Source organism: Prionailurus bengalensis, chromosome B1 (assembly GCF_016509475.1).
Source record: "Prionailurus bengalensis isolate Pbe53 chromosome B1, Fcat_Pben_1.1_paternal_pri, whole genome shotgun sequence".
NCBI classification, from domain to species: domain Eukaryota; kingdom Metazoa; phylum Chordata; class Mammalia; order Carnivora; family Felidae; genus Prionailurus; species Prionailurus bengalensis.
In genome coordinates, this window is record NC_057344.1 from 127,202,475 (window position 1) to 127,221,899 (window position 19,425).

Genomic DNA, 19,425 nt, shown 5'->3' on the forward strand with positions numbered 1-19,425 from the left:
CGGACCAAGGCAATGGCTCTCACCACAGAGAGGAGAGAAGAAACTTGAGAAATACTAAGTAAAATCATTAGGTGTTAGTTACTGTGCAAACGTGGGGGTAAGAGGTGGGAGGTCTCAAGATTACACTGGAGCTTTGGTGACTAGTGGATGTACCATTCCCAGGGTTAGGTAATAATATTTCTGGACATGCTGCATTTAAGGTGCCACATGGAAACAGCAAGTAGGTCAACAAATTTGAGGATATGGAGCTCAGGACTGAGAGGACCCTAAATTATCAGTGGCTAGGTTGTAAAAGGAATCTGGATGACAGATCATCCAGGGAGTGTAAAGAGTGAAAAGAGATGAAGGCTGAGGGTTTGGAACTAGAGGCACTTAAGTATATGATCCCATCTTCTTGTTAAGAGGAGTCCTTTAGTCCTGTAACTATCACTTTTATTCATTTTAGGAGAAACGGGATTATTTAGTCTGCCTTGATTTTACAGATCAGAAAACAGAGGGTCAAAGAAGTTAAGTGACTTTACTAAAAGCTATTGGTAGAAGTGATTGAAAATTCAGGTTTCCAGATAAAGCCCAGGTTGTTCCCTCTTATTATTCGAATGCTCTCTCTCTATAACAAAATGAGGGATAAAAACCACATGATCATCTCATTAGATGCAGAAAAAAGTATTTGACAAAGTTCAACATCTGTTCATGATAAAAACTCTCCACAAGTAGAATTATAGGGAATATACCTTCACATAATAAAGGCTGTTTATGACAAACCCAATGCTAACATCATATTCAATGGTGAAAAGCTAACAGCTTTTCCTCGAAGATCAAGAACGAGACAAGAATGTCCACTCTCCCCATTTTGATTCTACATAGTGCATATCATAGTCCTAGTCACAGCAATCAGACAAGAAAAAGAGATAAAAGGCATCCAAATTGGGAAGGAGGGAGTAAAACTGTCACTATTTGCAGATGACATGATAGTATGTATAGAAAAGCCTAAAAACTCCACCAAAGAACTCTTAGAACTAATAGAAAAAATTAGTAAAGTTGCAGGATACAAAATTAATGCACAAAAATCTGTTGCACTTCTATACACTAATGAACTACCAGAAAGAGAAATAAAGAAATAATCCCATTTGCAACTGCACCAAAAATAATAAAATACCTAGAAATAAACTTAACCAAGAAGGTAAAAGAACTGTGAACTCTGAAAACTATAAACGCTGATGAAAGAAACTGAAGATTATACAAACAAATGGGAAGGTATTCTATATTCATGAACTGGGAGAGTTACTATTGTTAAAAATATCCATACTACCCAAACAATCTACAGATGCAATGCAATCCCTATCAAAATCCAAATAGTATTTTTCACAAAACTAGACCAAACAATTCTAAAATTTGTATGGAAAAAGAGAAGACCCTGAATAGACAAAGCAATGTTGAGAAAAAGGAGCAAAGCTGTAGGTATCACAGTCCCCAAATTTTTTTTAAGTTTATTTATTTTTCAGAGCAGAGGAGGGGCAAAGAGAGAGGGAAAGAGAGAATCCCAAGCAGGCTCTGAACTGTCAGCGCAGAGCCCAATGTGGGGCTCGATCCCATGAACCATGAGATCATGACCTGAGCTGAAATCAAGAGTTAATGGCTTAACTGATTGAGCCATCCAGGTGCCCCATAGCCCCAGATTTTAAAGTATACCACAAAGCTATAGTAGTCAAAACAGTATGGTACTGGCTGGCAAAAACACAGACACACAGATCAATGGAATAATAGATACAGATCCCAGAATTAAACCCATACTTATATGATCAATTAATCTACAACAAAGGAGGCAAGAACACACAATAGGGGGAAAGATAGTTTAATCTCTTCAATAAATATTCCTGGGAAAACTGGACAATTAAATGCAAAAGAATAAAAGGGGACCACTTTCTTATACCATACAGAAAAATAACTCAAAACAGATTAAAGATCTGTGAGACCTGTGGGGCACCTGGGTGTCTCAGTAGGTTAAGCATCTGACTTCAGCTCAGGTCATGATTTCACGGTTCGTGGATTTGAGCTCCATGTCAGACTCTGTGCTGACAGCTTAGAGCCTGGAGTCTGCTTCAGATTCTGTTTCCCTCTCTCTCTCTGCCCCTCCCCCTGCTCATGCTCTGTCTCTCAAAAAAAAAAAAAGTTAAAAAAATTTTTTAAAAAAGAAAAAGATCTGTGAGACCCGAAACCCTAAAACTCCTTAAAAAACACAAGCAGTAATCTCTTTGACATCAGGCTTCACAACATTTTTCTAGTTACATCTTCTCTGGCAAGGAAAACAAAAGCCAAAATAAACTATTGGGACTACACCAAAATCAAGGAAGGATCATTAATAAAATGAAAAGGCAACCTACTGAATGGGAGAGGAAATTTGCAAATGATCTATCTAATAAGGTGTTAATATCTAAGATATATAAAGAATTTAAACAAGTCAACACCAAAAAAACAAATAATCCGATAAAAAATGGGCAGAGGACTTCAATAAAAATTTTTCCAAGAAGACATACGGATGCCAAGAGACACATGAAAAGATGCTCAACATCACTAACCACCAGGCAAATGCAAATCAAAACCACAATGACATCTCACCTTCCACCTGTCAGAATGGCTAAAATCAAAAAGACAAGACATAACAAGTGTTGGCAAGGATATGGAGAATAGGGAACTCTTGTGCACTACTGGTGGGAATGCAATTTGGTTCAACCATGGTGGAAAAGAGTATGGACATTCCTCAAAAACCTAAAATAGAAATATCATATGATCTAGTAATTCCACTACTGGGTATTTACCCAAAGAAAACAGAAATATTATTTCAAAAAAATATATGCAATCCCTTTGTTTACTGTAGCATAATTTATAATAACCAACATGTGAAAGCAGCCCAGGTGTCCATCAACAGATGGACGGATAAAAAAGATGTGGTGTGTATATATATATATATAATAGGACTCAGCCATAAAAAAGAATGAGATCCTGCCTTTTGGTAACAACATGGATGGACCTGGAGGGTTTATGCTAAGTAAAATAAGTCAGAGAAAGACAAATACCATAGGATTTCACTTATTGTGGAATTAAAAAAAAAATGAATAAACAGAAAAATAAACAAACAGAATCATAAATACAGAGAACTAAATGGTGGTTGCCAGAGGGTAAGGGCACTGAGGGGCTGGGTGAAATAGGTGAAAGGGACTAACAAGTACAAATTTCCAGTTATAAAGTAAGTCACAGGGATAAAAAGTACAGCATAGGGTATCTATGGTCAATAATATGTTATATGGTGACAAACGGTAACTACATTTATTGTGGTGAGTACAGCATAATGTCTAGAACTGTCAAAACACTATGTGGTACAGCTGAAAATACGTAACATTATATGTCAACTATACTTAAATTAATTAAAATTAAATAGAATTAAAATAAAATAAAATATGTGCTCTTTTTGGTACTGTAACCTTCTTGCAATTCTGCCTCATAAATCTTCAGAGGACAAGAAGGCAAAGATTCCTTCTTCAGTGGTTGATGACAATAAATGCTTCTGTTGTTGCTATTTTGTATATATCATCAAAGCTAAATGCTGTATTTCCAAGGCTAAACTTCCATCAATACAGTTCATTAGTAAGACCCCAAGTTTACAATTCACACATGTTTCTTGAGTAATCTGGGAAACAAAGAAATTGCTATAATTATGAGTAGCAAATGGCAACTCTATCAAACACACACACAGAACGTTTATGAGACACCTCAGAGGAAACTAGCTATAGCTAGTCTATGCAGTCCTTTTTAAAGCTGAGATGGTCAAGAATGGGTTTCGCCAGTGAATTCTATCATACGTCCTAGAAGATATTTTCATAATTACACTTAAGAAAAACAAAAAGCAAGGGATTTCTTTGGCCCACCTGCTTGGTTTGGCTGTTGCCAGCTTGGAGATTTGATAACGTTGGTGGATCCTGGAGGTTTGAAGGCAGCAGCAGTTGTGAGACCAGCCACCCCTGGTCTAGTGGCCGCTGGGCTCTCCTGTCTCTCAGGCATGCTCCGAGCTGAAGCTACTGATGGGACCAATTGCTGAGGAGTCTCCTGGGTGTTGCTAGAAAGGAAACAAGGAAACGCTTTGGTGAAGTGATAGCAGTCTGACTTAGCAATGAGCCTTTCTTTTCTCAATCTATTAAATCTCTAAGGAAAATAAAAATATTAATGGATATTTTAAAAAAGAAAACCGTGACTGAGGGACCATCTTTCTTTGAAACAAACAAAACAAAACAAAACAAGAAAGGAGGAAAGGAGTCAGATTACATTTGTTCACTACTTTGCAAATTCTCTTTCAAAGGTCTACCAGGAGAAATTAGGCTATTAAAACATTGTTACACCCAATCCCTTCGAAAAAGAAGCTATTTCTCTCTTCCTATTCTTATTTCAACATTTCAGAAGAGTCATCTGGATTAAAACAATTAATTAGTAAAGAATCCCTGATAATCTCTATGAAATGGCATAGATATCTCTTCCCCCTCCTTCTCACATTCTTCTGGAGTTTTATGAACTCAGTTTTCCTGACATCTTAACAGTCACTCTTTTCACTCACATACTTACTCACTTATTCATTCATTGAATAAACATTTAAGCACCTATTACATGCCAGACATTGTGCTCAGCACTGGCCACAGAGTGGTAAACAAGAGATAACATCCCCTGCTTAATAGAACATACAATGTTGTATGTTCATAACACAGATAAACAAGACAAAACCGCCACTGTCCTCACTCAAAGTTATTTACTTGCTTAACAGGAGGCCTCATCTGTGCTGGTTCCAGTTTGAGTTAGAAAACCATATGGCTTTTTATTACCCTGTCATTTGTTATTTATAATTATATATTGTCATTTCAAAAAAATCATTTTAAGTAACTCAAATTATAAAATCTGTACTTTGGAATGATATAATACTATAGCAGTTCCTCTCAAGTGAAGTATCACAATAATAATTATTGTAACAACAATAAGAATACATTATACTAACTTCTGAACAAAAATCAAGGTACTGGTTGCTTAAATAATTCCATGCACAGAAACTCAAGTCCTTCCATAATTGAAACAAACAGCTGGAGGAATAGATCAATAAAGATAGGATACTAATTAATGACCAGTGAAATAAGTGCCCTTAATTATACTGCTTCGGTTGAGATTATTTCAATGAAAAGAAATTTCAAATTCAATCATGACCACTCTACTACCATTCTAGGGGCTCCTGGGCACCTGGGGTGGTGTGGGTGACTTCAGTCGATTGAGCATCCAACTCTTCATTTCAGCTCAGGTCAAGATCACAAGGTTCATGAGATCGAGCCCTATAGCCTGCTTGGGATCCTCTCTCCCTCTTTCTCTCTGCCCCTTTCTCTCTCTCTCTCTCTTCCTCAATCTCTCTCTCTCTCTCCTTTTCTCTCAAAATAAATGAGTAAACTTAGAAAAAAAAAAAAAAAAGAATACCTGATTTTTCCAACGCTCTTGAATCTGGGATGAAAACTAACAAAGCAGACCTGAAACTGCCTAGTCTTAGGAAGGCCACTTGTAAGGTTGGCCTCTAACTGGCATTTGAGAACTTGGCCGGTAAACAGTTTCTTACAATCATATAAAACTTTTTTTCTAAAAGATAAGAGTAGCTCACTGTGCCTAAACTGTATAAACAACATGGTTTATGCTGAACACCTGCTTTCCTTCTGAGAGTCTGGACTTACAGTATAAACTAGGCACAGGGTGACAAAATAAGGAGCCCCAATAAAAAGTTTGTCTTGGGCGCCTGGGTGGCTCAGTCAGTTGAGCGTCTGACTTCAGCTCAGATCTGACTTCAGGTCATGATTTCATGGTTCATGGGTTCTAGACCCAAGTTGGGGTCTGTGCTGATGGCTCAGAGCCTGGAGCATGCTTCAGATTCTGTGTCTCTCTCTCTCTGCCCGTGCCCTGCTTGCCCACACTCTGTCTCTCCCCTGTCTTCCTCTCTCAAAAATAAACATCAAAAAAAAAAGTTAAAAAAAAAAAGTTTGTCTTACGTACTCAGTTTCTAATGAGCTTTTCCAGTAAACAACATTGTGCACGTTTTGTCACAGCTCACTGCTATAGGAAGGAACACATCCTGTGTGACCTCACTGAGAAAGGACTTTTGGAAACTTGAGTGTCTTTTCTTCTGGACTTGATCCCCATACCCTTTCCCCTTGCTGATTTTGCTTTGTATTCTTGTACCATAATAATCTTAGTCATAAGTACAACTATATACCCAGTTCTGTAAGTCCTCTAGTGAATCATCAAACCTGGGGGTGGTCCTGGGGTGCCTCTGACACTAAACAGTTTTGAAAAATCATACTAGAGCTAGTTTAACTTTCTTGAAATATCATTCCCTATTATTGTTCTCTCAAATTCAAGTGTAACAGAGCCATCACCTTCTTTATTTTTAAAAAAAAATTTTAATGTTTATTTTTGAGAGAGAGACAGAATTGAGTGGGGGAGGGGCAGAGAGAGGAAAACACAGAATCTGAGGCGGGCTCTAGGCTACGAGCTGTCAGCACAGAGTCCAATGCAGTGCTCAAACTCACGAACCGTTGAAATCATGACCTGAGCTGAAGTTGGACGCTCAACCGACTGAGCCACCCACGTGCCCCTAAGATGTTTAAATCTTAAACAATACTCTTTAGATACAAAGTGTGAGCAGGAAATTATAAAGACAGACCTTATAAAATTCTAGGGGCACCTGGGTGGCTCAGTCAGTTAGGCATCCAACTCATGATTTTGGCTTGGGTCATGATCTGATGGTTCATGAGTTCCAGGCTCTATGCTGACAGTTCAGAGGCTGCTTGAGATTCTCTCTCTCTCTCCCTCTCTCTGTCCCTCCCCTGCTCACTCTCACTCTCTCTCAAAAATAAATAAACTTTTTAAAAAGTTCTAAATTATAAGAAAGAAAGCTGTTCCATTTATGTTTAAATTCAGGACTGTCAGCAGAGCTCAACATTCCCAGGGGAAATAGATCTCTACTTAAAAAATTTAATGTAGTAATGAAAGAATATTAGGTTTTATTGAGACAATCATATATCTGAATAAATAATGCTTAGGCCCGTAAAAAAGCTAACTTCTTTTTTCCTAATTTTTAGTATTAGCTACTACTTAAAGAAAATACATAAACAATAGGTATCGTTGTACTGAAGATTAAAGACTTATTAATAAAGCCACTGGCTATATTATTTTATATTTGGAAACAAAATGTTATAATAATCACTAACAGAAAAATATTTTGAATTAATGACTAATTTATTAATACAGTGGCATGATTACTTAGATTAGTATCTTATTTCTGAAATTATGACCTATAAACTTTTTATAAATTTAAGTTGTTGAAGATATACCTATATTCTAAACAAAATTAAAATGCCTTCTAAAGGATTCTAATAAGCAAACCAGAATAAATCCATAAATACCTTTAGCTAATTCCACAGAAGCTAAGGATCAAATATAGTCATTTTTACTAGTCTGTCAAATAAATAAGCACTATAATATTAAATGGAAATGACTTCCATCTCAAGAATACCAAAGTTTTTGTTTCATATTACAAAAACTCAACACAGAAAAATACACTAACAGAGCAAAGGTTTCTTTACAAAACTGACCTGTTGAGAAAAAAGAAAAAGGAAGAAAAGTGAACTTTCAGTGTCTGGAACCTGATTTATTTTGAGTTTACATTCCTTTCCCACATTTGTTTAACTATTACAACAAATAAATTTCGGCTGCAGATTGACAACAGTTGGAAATTTTGTTTATTTTCAACGGAAAAACTGTTCAAAAAATACTCCTGAGGTAAATTTTATTCTAATTATATATTTAATTTTTAAAAAAAATCCAACCATACATCACAGGTTTAATTATCAATGTTTAAACTAAACAGTTTTTGGCTAAAGTGTTACCAAAAAATTATTATACTAGTAGACTCTGAAGTAGTAGGAAAGGAATATTTCTGGAAGGATCATCATCATTATAAGCATTCTTCTGTCAAAACTCTAAAAAAGGACCTAGACAAAGAGAGAAGCCATGAGCCTCCTTCCTTCCTGAATTGTGTTTGCAAGAAATTTTTTCCTAAGCAAAATTTTTTACCTTAAGACTTTTTTGTATCAAAATTCAAAATGCTGAATATACTACAATAGAAAGAAACAAGTTTGGTGGTATACTATACTTTATTATAATTTTAGAGATTATTCTCTTAGAAAAGGAAAAATAAGAGATAAGACATGTGACTGTCCCAACTGCTTTTTTTTCTCACTTGAGTTCACTAAGGTCTCCTCAGAGAACCAAATGTTCCTGCTGTTGTAGAATGCCAACTCACTTATCTTGTTGAAAATCATTTCCCTTCCCAAATACCGAAATATGTTTAGTTTGTGCCTATTGCATGGATAGTGTCAGTCAGCCCATTACTGCATGCACATCTTTTTTGTTTTTTAAATTTTTTTTTTCAACGTTTATTTATTTTTGGGACAGAGAGAGACAGAGCATGAACGGGGGAGGGGCAGAGAGAGAGGGAGTCACAGAATCGGAAACAGGCTCCAGGCTCTGAGCCATCAGCCCAGAGCCCGACACGGGGCTCGAACTCACGGACCGCGAGATCGTGACCTGGCTGAAGCCGGACGCTTAACCGTCTGCGCCACCCAGGCGCCCCTCTTTTTTGTTTTTTAAACAAGAAGTTTATTTAAACAACAAAATGTTTTACTTGAAGGGAAAACTATCTAGGATTCACTTATTTCAGAGTAATCTATCTCTACTTAAAGACAGACTGCATGTAAAAGCTATGTATGAAATTGTTATTAAACTGTCCTTGTTTTTGCAACGGTAAATGAAAAAAAAACATTAAAATTCTCTCATCAAGCAAGGTTTGCAAGAATTTTAATGTTATTCTTTTATATTAAATAGTGAGTGCAAAATAACTTACTGGAATATAAAGATAAGGGCTGACTGAGCATGGCACTAATGAAGGGAATATTGTCTCATAACTAGTATTTTTCTCCATCTTATTTCCGTTTTCCCCATCCCATCTCCACTTGATAGCAATCAAAACATATCATTGGTCACTTAGTTTTTTAAAAATGCAATAGGTACTTTTCTGGAGAGAATATCTAGAACATTCCATTAAGTTCTCTAAGGGACTTTTTATTCTCAGTGTGGTCAGTAGCCTGTCTGTACAGACAGAGTTAGCTCTGATGATGAAAGATTTCTGCTCAATTAACACTCACAATTCCACAAATATAAAATTATTTGGGGAGGTTTTTTTTCCTTAGAGAAAAATGGACAATGATCTCTCTCCCTCTATTTAAACATCCTCCTAAAAAGTCATATAATTAAGTATACTGGAAACCTCCATAGCAGTGGATAGGCTCTAAACACATAATCAGTGGATGGCCCAAATCATATCAGGTTTTTACTAATTATAGTCACAGTTGTATACCCCATCATTAATTTTATGTTCCATCAGAAATGATTTTATACAGTTATTTCATTAAGATTACACCTTTATTGAACACTTGGGATATTTTTATTTTTTTATATTATGCCTAATAGTTTTTGGCATCATGGTTAAGTTTAGTAAAAAAATTAATTTTGTGTTTCAGAATTTCCCAGATATGGTGAAATTGTTGTCTGCCCCAGTAAAAACTTCGTCTTAAGTACTATAAGTAGTAGCCAATCAAAATGAATTGTTTTATTATTCTTTTTCATTTCTGCAGAAGGTATAAAGGTATATCTTACTAAACATTTGATTATTCTAGTACAGCTACATGCACGCAATAAAAGGGTTCCACTATAATTTAAATACTTGCAAAACTACTAATAATTTCATACCAACATCAAATGTGCTATTAAAAAATGTCACAAGGGGTTAAATGGAAAGTTAATGACCATACAAAATAACACGCTTGTGCAATAAGCATTGCACTGAATTTACAGTTAATTTAAAACTGAACACAAATCCGCTCTAGGACTTTCTCATCTGGCTTATTACTATAATGGTTAAGTGTTAGAGAGAAAGCAGTATATTTCACAGCAAACCACCACTGTGATATGCGCTGCCACAGTACCTTGCTTCCTTAACATGGATAGAGCCAGTTGACTTCCTGGAGGCCTGGAGGTACGAAAAAGCTAAAGGCTTGGAAACAGGGCTGATGCTAAGTGCATCCAGGAGTATGTGATATTTATCAGGACTGGAGAGCCTGGTGAGCATTCAGAAAGAGGTTTAAGATGAAAAATCACAGGACCAATAGCAAAAAGTAGTTTTTACAGTCTATGATTGGAAACATTTTCAGAAAGAGCTACAGACAGAAGCATTTTACAGACAGGCAGAAAAAACAAAGCAGTAGAAAGAGGATAAAAAGAAGGGCAAAGAGTATTCTATTATTTGACTCATTCATATGGAAATGACTAGATTTTCACCAAAGTTTAGATTGAGACAATCTTTTAGAAAGCATGTAAAGCTATAAAGACTACTAGACATTATGTAAAAACAGAATCTCACAAAAATAAAAAGCTACTATTCTTTTTGGGGGAGAGGGGTGTTAGAATAGTTTGACTTTAGATCACCCTCAAATACAATCAGTTTGTGGGAGAAGAGAATACCAATAGAAACTTAAAATATCTACTGATAGTTCATTCCGTTTCAGATTATGAAAAACTAAAAATTATACAAACCCCACAACATGCAACTGAGAAGTATCCTAGACAAATGGCAGTAATGGAAAGAGATGAACAGGTGATTTAAAGAAAAACCAGTAACAGGGGTGCCTGTGTGGCTCAGTCAGTTAAGCGTCCGACTCTTGGTTTTGGCTCAGGTCATGATCTCACGGTTTCATGGGTTCAAGCCCTGCCTTGGGCTCCGTGCTGACAGTGCAGAGCCTGCCTAGGATTCTCTCTCCCTCTCTCTCTCCCCCTCCCCCCACTTGTGCTGTCTCTGTCTCTCTCAAAATAAAAAAATAAACTTAAAAAAAGAAAAACCAGTAAGAGACACTGTGGGAGAGGTCTATGACCCGGGTAAAACGTTCACAACACAATCAAGGTCTCACACAGAGCTGTGACTATTTCAAATGGCTATGTCTTCTTTGAGGGGACCTGTAAGGCTGTGAAAAGTGTTGGAAATCACACAAGACACACCCTGCACATAAAGCTCTACCTGGTTTTTGCAGCAAGAACAGCAGACACAGTAGCAGCTGCGCTGCTCAGAGCCGCAGCACTGTATCTATCAGGAGAAGAGAAGGTAGAAAAGTTTCGAAAACCTTCCAAAGAACTTGTTGCCACACTGCTTGTGTTGCTGCTTAAATTGATAGGTAGGGAAGGGAAAAAAAAAAGAGGAGAGGAACAAAAAGGGAAAGTGAGAAGAGGTAGCATAATAAAGGTAAGATAGTAAACATTCTACATTAATAGATTATAAAGGTACAATACAGAAGTGTAACAGAAGGTCAGGTCATTTATTTACTGTTGCTATGATTTCTCACAGAAATTAAAATTTGATATATAATCCTCCATAAAACTGATTTTTGAGATACAAATGCTTTTGAATGTATTTAACTTCTGACTCTAATCCTATTTAAAGTTAAATCAATATCATACATCACACATGTGAGGATTGATTTGTCAGCATCTAAGTAGAAAATAAATCTAAACATGATGTTTTGAATTTCTGTAAGCAGAGAAAGGAAGGTTATGTCGATTTCTCTAAAAAGCCTCTACGTAAAGAGCTTTACCTTAGAGATGATATACACCCAGAGCCTGACATTTTAATGAGACTGTGCTTTCAAGAGAAGCAGGTACAACCAGCTGCCTATTCAGAAGAAGCAATACATATTAAAAGGAATAAGAAATAACTTTAAAATATTGAGAATGAACCTCTTTGGGGAAGAAAAGCACCCCTGTAAAATAAACAGCACAGTTTAAGTGAATATGACTAAAACACCACTCTCCCTAATGTTCTATACTCCTATTTTCAGTTAGTTCTGTCAAGACTCAAAAATGCTGGTATAAAATTTTATTTCCAGAACTCTTATGATTAAAATAATAATATTTTCCTTTGGTCTTTTAGAAAAGGTCAAACACCTGGACAGGAATTAACATTCCATCATTAGGGCTGTGGTATTTTTCAAGTTGGCTATCAACTTGAAATTGAGAATTTCTTTTTTATTAAGTAAAAAGAAAATCTAAAATGCACAGCGTGAAACCTATGGTCTCTCCTCCTCCTTTATGCATGCAAGTTATTAATAAACACTCTCACCATTCTATGATCACTTTTTTCACAAATGGTGACAGTGGCCACCTCCAACACAAAGCAAGTATGTGCCAAACTCAACTCAGGTTAATTTAAATGAGAGCTCAGGTGTTCGAAACTGTCTTTTCTCCTTGTCGGAAGGATTTGATAATCCATTATTCCTAGTTCCACTGGCTATAACTTTACAAACTGTTAGAAAGCAAATTAAAGAGCAGTGGCAAGCCATTTTTAAAAATTATACAGAGTTGTTTAAGTATAATGTTTTCCCAAGCCTATAATTTAACTGAACTGTAGCGCTATGTTTTGCAACTGTCGTGAATGGCTAGAAAAGAAAGAATGGGGCGAGAAAAGAGAAAAGAAAGATGCTATTAGTGTCAGAGTAGGGTAACGTGAGTGTCATGCAATGTGGATGAATCAAGTTACCAAATGCCTCAATTGTGAATTTCTCGATTACTCTGCATCTTTCAGGCAATGGGTACTATTTGGGGGAAGTAATGGAGAATAATAAGAAACTTAATTCTATTTAAAAAAGAAAAGGAAACTGTAATGAATTTCTTTCATGGCATTGTATCATAAATATTCATATAAAAGGACTTAGCATGAGTGCAGTCCTGTACAATCTTACAAGTAACCTCAATATCTTTAGAATACGTGTGGGCACCCAGAACATAAGATCTCTAGTGCTCCTATTTTAGAAGTGATGTTCTAATTCAGTAGACTTATAACAAACTCAAGGGAGCTGACTTTCCAAATCACAACGAATAAATAGAAGGCATAGACCCTAACTCTATATTTATGTTTGAATCTGAACAAAAGAGAGAGAGAAAAAGAGAGAGAAACATAAAATCAATGTAAAGTGGTGTTCCACAGCTGAGTGCCAAGCTTTCTTGTCTATATATTAATGATGTCAGTTCTGTAATCTACGATCACTTGTTCCCTTTTAGTCCATTTTAGTATTTAATTGCACCATCAGCATTAAAATTTAGACATACCAAAAAGGAAAAAAAACTCTACCTAGAATACGTAGTCACTTTGGAGAGTGTGGCTACTTGGCTACCAATATGTAAAACCTGAGGTGCTGCAGGTCGGGGAGGTCCACTCCTAGGTAGGTCTTCCCAAGAACTGTCAAACCTAAGTTTTCAGAAGCAAAATAAGCAAGGCAAAGGAAATATTAAGGAAAAGTACAGACACTTATCATCTATCCACCTTTTAAGTACACTGGTTCCATTTGGGAAAAACTCCAGCTTTTGTTCTTTAACTTCATATCTGCAAAAAGTTAAAACCCAAACCAACACCCTCACCATCACCACACAGAGGCTGTCCCCGTCCCCCATTTTTTTTAACATGGCTACCTCCGTGTGGGAGAAAGGTGGATGGGAATTCCCACACACCTAGTCCCAACACTGTGTATTATGTACTATGTAGGTATCCAAGTACAAAAGACTATGTACTTTGCATGCTTCAGGGAAGTTAGGCTCCACAAAATTAATTCAGTTGCCCAATATTATATACCTAGTAAGGGTCAGGTGGAATTTGAACCAGGTCTGTCTGTACTATTTCCACTACATAATTCTTTCCAGCATCTTGTGGGGTGGCTGTCTGAGTTGGGCACTGCAAGAAAGCAACTAAAAACATCCTATCAAGTCAGAATGCTGTGCTTGCAGATCTGGAATTACACAGATGTTTATCTCCATGGAAACAAAGTATTTTATCCAGTCACACAACAAATGCTTGCATGCAATTGTGTTGCTTTATTTTTTACTTTGTTTTTCTCCTGTCCATACCATTTTTTCTTCTGAATGCCAGAATTAAATTTTAGAAGAACTATCACCAGGTTAAAAAAAAAAAATGAAAAATTCAGTGTGAGGCTTGAAAGAAGAAAACACAATGTGTAACACTTTGGGAAGAAAAAATAAATAGGAGAAATACAAAATTTACCATTGTTTAAAAAAAAAAAAGAGCCTGTGAATAAAAAAATAGGTCAGTCGTGTTACATGGATTTTCAGAATAGAAAATGGAACACTAAGATAGAAATAGAAAGGGAGAGAGGTTATATTCCCACTTTTTATTTAGCATTGGTCATACTTTACCAGAGTGTTGAAAAACAAGGTAGACAACTGAAGAAAAATGTCATAGTAGAATTTAAGTATCATTTATGAGACAGAGTAGAAATGTTAAACAATAAGAACTATAAATCCTATACCAGGGGTCAGCAAACCATGACTATCGGACCAAATGAATTAAGAGTGGTTTTCATATTTTAAAATGCTTCTTATAATTTTTTTTTAATTTATTATTTATTTTGAGAGAGAGAGCGCACGAGTCGGGGAGAGGCAGAGAGAAAAAAATCCCAAGCAGGCTCCGCACTGTCAGCACAGAGCCCGATGTGGGGCTAAACTCCTGAACTGTGAGATCATGACCTGAGCCAAAATCAACATGCTCAACTACCTGAGCCACCCAGGAGCCCCTAAGTGGTTTTTCTTATTTTAATAAAAAGAAGGAGCGCCTGGGTGGCTCAGTCAGTTAAGCATCCAACTTCGGCTCAGGTCATGCATGATCTCACAGTTCACGTGTTTGAGACCCACGTGGGTCTCTGTGCTGACAGCTCAGAGCCTGGAGCCTGCTTCAGATTCTGTGTCTCCCTCTCTCTCTGCCCCTCCCCACTAGCACTCTGTCTCTCTCAAAATCATGAACATTAAGAACATTTCAAAAAACTGGAAAGAATAATAACATTCCATGATACATGAAAATTACATGAAATTCAAACTTCAGCTCTCAGATAGTTTTAATGAGCTTTAAATAAAGCTTTATGGAAAGCAGCCAGGTTCTCTCATTTACATATGTCTAGGGATGCTTTTACACTACACACACAGGTTAGCAGCTGTGACAGGCCAGGTGGCTCACAAAACCTAACATATTTACTATCTGTCTGGATCTTTACAAAAACAGTTTGCTGACCCCTGTCCTAGAGATAACATCTCTACACAGCTACCAGAGTAAACTTTTAACAACACAAATCTGGCCCTGTCTGTCGCTGAGCAGCACTGCTCCAAAGACACCTGTGGTTTTGGGCTCCCTATTCTCCAGTAAGAGCTCTTCCTTTCTGCCCTGCTCCAATCCAACTGCTTTTTCCTCTCTTCCTGAGAAAGGCCAAGTTTCTCCCCACCTCTAGGCCTCTGCACAGTCTGCTACCACTCACTTTGTATACCTACCTCTCTACCATACCTTCACTGGGCTAATTCCTAAGCGTGCTTCTGGCCTCAGTTTAAATGTCACCTTCTCAGGGAGGTCTCAGTAATTCCCCAAATCACCTTAGGTTGCCCAGGTCCTATGCTTTCAAAATACCCTGTACTTTTTCTTCACAGAACTTGTTACTAATGAAATCATATAGTCTGTGGGGTTATTTGTTTAAATCTGGATTCCCTCATTAAATTAGAAGCTCCCTGAGGTTAGGGACCATTATGTTTACTGGTATAAGTGAAGTGCTTACCACAATGTAAACAATAAATATTTGTTGAATAAATGCATGAATGAAACTTACTGTTTTCAAATACAGAAGTCACTTACAATATACATATATTTCTTAGAAAATACTTGTACCTTCTAAAGACTATACAGCAATTAGGTTAAACAGGTACTATAATACTGCCTAAGCAAGAAGGGTCACATCATCTAAGAAATTACTAGACCTCTAAAAGTATCTTTAAAAATGCCCTTTACAACATAAAGAACTATCAGTAGTCTAGAAGAAAAAGAGAAAACATAAAGAATTATCAATGTCTACATATGACTATATTAATGAGGACAGGTAAGAAAAGGGATAAGGTGGAGTTTGGTCTTCCAATACCTCCATGAAATGTGCTGATCAGAAAAATGAGTGCCAATTGAGAATAAACTTCACATAATTCATGAAATATCTTCTAAAGCCAGATTTCCAAGTTGCCAAACAAATGCACTTGGCAGGTTTCCCATGAGTTACGCACACCTATTTCTTTGCTTAGCCAACCTCTAAAACTACTAGACTTAAGAAAATCTTGAACTACCTCATTTAATACGGAACAGACATCAGTATCTACTCTAATTCTGCCATCCCCTAATATTTATTGCTTTTAGGATTGGGAGGAAGCTCTAATTCATGTCACCTCTGCAGCAGCCAAACTTCCTGCTTTGTCTGTTACTTGAGTTTTCATTTCTTACCAGAGAGAGGTATGAAGACTTAAATCCTTCCCAGGTATGTCTGAAGAGTTGGGCTTGCCGCCTTTTAGTCTGCTTTTCTTAGGAAAACTGAACAAAGAGCCATTTGTGCATTATCTTTCTCATCAATTGTGTCTTTCTTTGCATAGTTTCGACATTGTCTCTTTCCATGCTTTCTAATGGGGACCCATGCTAACAATTTGTCCAGGTGTGAGGCTGCTCATCTTACTAATTTACCATTCTGCAGGACCAGGGAATGGACCTCTCTTTCTTTGCCCCAGTCCTGACAACTACCCAAAAGCAAGATCCTTATGCTGTCTATTCCACCTCCTCCCTTTTTCTCAGGGGCTTCACTGATCTATTTCCTTTGCATTTTCCATCTCCCTCTCCACTGTATGCTTTGAGTCCCCATTCAAAACCACTATAGTACAGGGGCACCTGGGGGGCTCAGTAAGAGTCCGACTTCAGCTTAGGTCATGATCTCGTGGTTTGTGAGTTTGAGCCCCGTATCAGGCTCTGTGCTGGAGCCTGTTTCAGATTCTGTGTCTCCCTCTCTCTCTGCCCCTTACCTGCTTGTGCTGTGTGTGTGTGTGTCTCAAAAATAAATAAACATTAATTAAACACAATAACAAAAACAAAACACTGTAGTATCAATCCCAGTGCAACTCTTTCTGCCCACGGATCCTGTCCCTGTACTTTAATAAAATCGCCTTTTTGCAAAGGAAACAAAACACCAAAAGCCCAATTATAGAATAATTTCTCCTAAAAAAATAATAATAAAACACATGAACAACAAAACTACCTTTCCCTTCCATTTTCCTATTCCTATTAAAAGTCAAGCTGAATGATAGTTTCACTCCAGCAACTCTGTCTCCATTTCCTCACCTGCCTGTCACTCTTTAACCACCTCAAGTGGGCCTCATCCTCCAAGCTTTATAAAACCGTATTTTTGTCAAGGTAACTAATGATCTCTCTGTGGCTAAATTCAGTTGACAGTTTGTGTTCCTCGTTTTCTTTTTATTGTGGTAAAAAACACAACATAAAACTACCTTCTTAACCATTTTTAAGCGTACATGCAGTTCATTAGTCGTAAGTATATTCATTGTGAAATAGACCTTTAGAACATTTTTATCTTGCAAATCTTAAACTATAGCCATTGAACAACTCCTCTCCCCCCCCCCAACCCCCTGGCGACCACCACTCTACTTTCTGTCCTGTGAATCGTCTTTAATACCTCATATAGGTAGAATCGTACAGTTTTGTCTTTTTGAGTACATTCCTCATTTTAATTAGTCTTGGTATGAAACCCAGCTGACCACTCCTTCTCTTCTCCTGTCTTCTGTACCTCAATCGTACACACTTGCCTGTCTTTAGTACTATTTTACTGGCTATTCCTAGAAGCCCGACTCACTGTCTTCCTCTTTACCTCATCCCAACAATCTTTCTTGACTTTAGTGCTGTCACGTTGAAACACTGAAGAACCTGACGGCTAAATTCTTTGGCTTCTTCACTTCATTGATAATTCTTCTAAGGCTAAATCTTAGGCCTGGAATATCTCAGCCATGCACTCCAGAATTCATAGCCTCTATTTTTCATCAAAAAGAATAATACACCTAAAATCTGGATTTTAAGCACCTCTTTGTTTTGTAACTTAACTCCTCTACATCTTGAGTCTATTAGTTTCTTTACTATACTGAACTGACATTTACCACGCACTCTTACCAACTAAATTAATCTTTACCAAATTCACACAATCTTAGCAGCATTTCTCTATCCATCAACCCCTGCCCCTCAGTATTTCTACACTCTTGTCAGCACTTCCTCTAAAATATACACCCATCCAACTCTCTCACTCTCCATTAATACCTCCTTGGCCTAAGCTCCTATCATCTCTTGCCTGAACTAAGGGAATTCACATAACTAGTCTGCTATGTTCATTATTTCTCCCTCACAATCAATTTTACATAGTATTCAGAGTGATCTCTTTATGATTAAAATCCTATATTGGGCTTTCTGATTAACTGGGATAAGAATCTAAATCCCTTAACACAACTTACAAGGCAAAAAATGATCTGGTTTCTGACTACTTCACTCAATCTCTCATCTCTCTCTCCTTTATTAACAATGCCCCGGGGCGCCTGGGTGGCTCAGTTGGTTGGGCTTCCGACTTTGGCTCAGGTCACGATCTCACTGTTTGTGAGTTTGAGCCCGTGCTGGGCTCTGTGCTGACAACTCAGAGACTGGAGCCTGCTTCAGATTCTGTGTCTCTCTCTGTCCCTCCCCCGCTTGTGCTCTGTGTGTGTGTGTGTGTGTGTGTCTCAAAATTAACATTAAAACAAAACAAAACAAACAAACAAAATGCCCTAGTCACAGTGGGTCTCTTTCAGTTCCTTAAACACACCATGCTGAATCCTGTCTCAGGGCCTTTGCACTTGCTATTCCCTCTGCCTACAGAGCCTATCTTCTCCATATTTGCATGGCTAACGCCTTCAGGTCATTCATGTTTCAACTCAAACGCCTTCTTTTTCCCTAACTAGTATGTAATGACTTCACTCCTCTCTTTCCCTCATTATACTCGTCATATTGTCCTATATTATTTCTTTATAGAATAACATCATAACATAAAACTTTATTGTTTATTTGCTTTTTTATTGCATGTCTGCTCCATTAGACTGTCAGTCCATGACAGAACCTTGCCTCTGTTATAAACCAAGCATCTATAATAGGGAGTGGCACACAATAAGTACTTCACAAACACTTGCTGGATTTATTTATTATATGTGTATGTAATAAACAATTAGCTGGGATCACTAAAGCCTGAGACTAAGTGAGAATGTTTGGGAAAGAAGACGACACAGCTGTAGATTTAAGGTAAGGAAAAGTCCATATTATCAGGTGAAATCAATCACTCATATCTGCCTCATATCTGGACAGCTTAATTG

The 19,425-nt window shown here is 37.2% G+C and overlaps 1 protein-coding gene across 20 annotated transcripts in view; it reads right to left on the reverse strand.

The window, feature by feature from the left end:
* PDLIM5 (PDZ and LIM domain 5) overlaps nt 1-19,425 on the reverse strand; it is a 223,168-nt gene that overhangs the window by 50,250 nt on the left and 153,493 nt on the right. For 18 of the 20 annotated variants that reach the window (XM_043572071.1, XM_043572080.1, XM_043572102.1 and 15 more), the window contains one exon: nt 3,924-4,111. In XM_043572071.1, coding sequence (XP_043428006.1) covers nt 3,924-4,111 — 188 coding nt within the window. Of the gene's footprint in view, nt 1-3,923; nt 4,112-10,115; nt 10,248-11,200; nt 11,339-13,303; nt 13,421-19,425 lie in introns of those variants that run through there. The other 2 variants (XM_043572154.1, XM_043572129.1) reach the window with 2 other exon arrangements.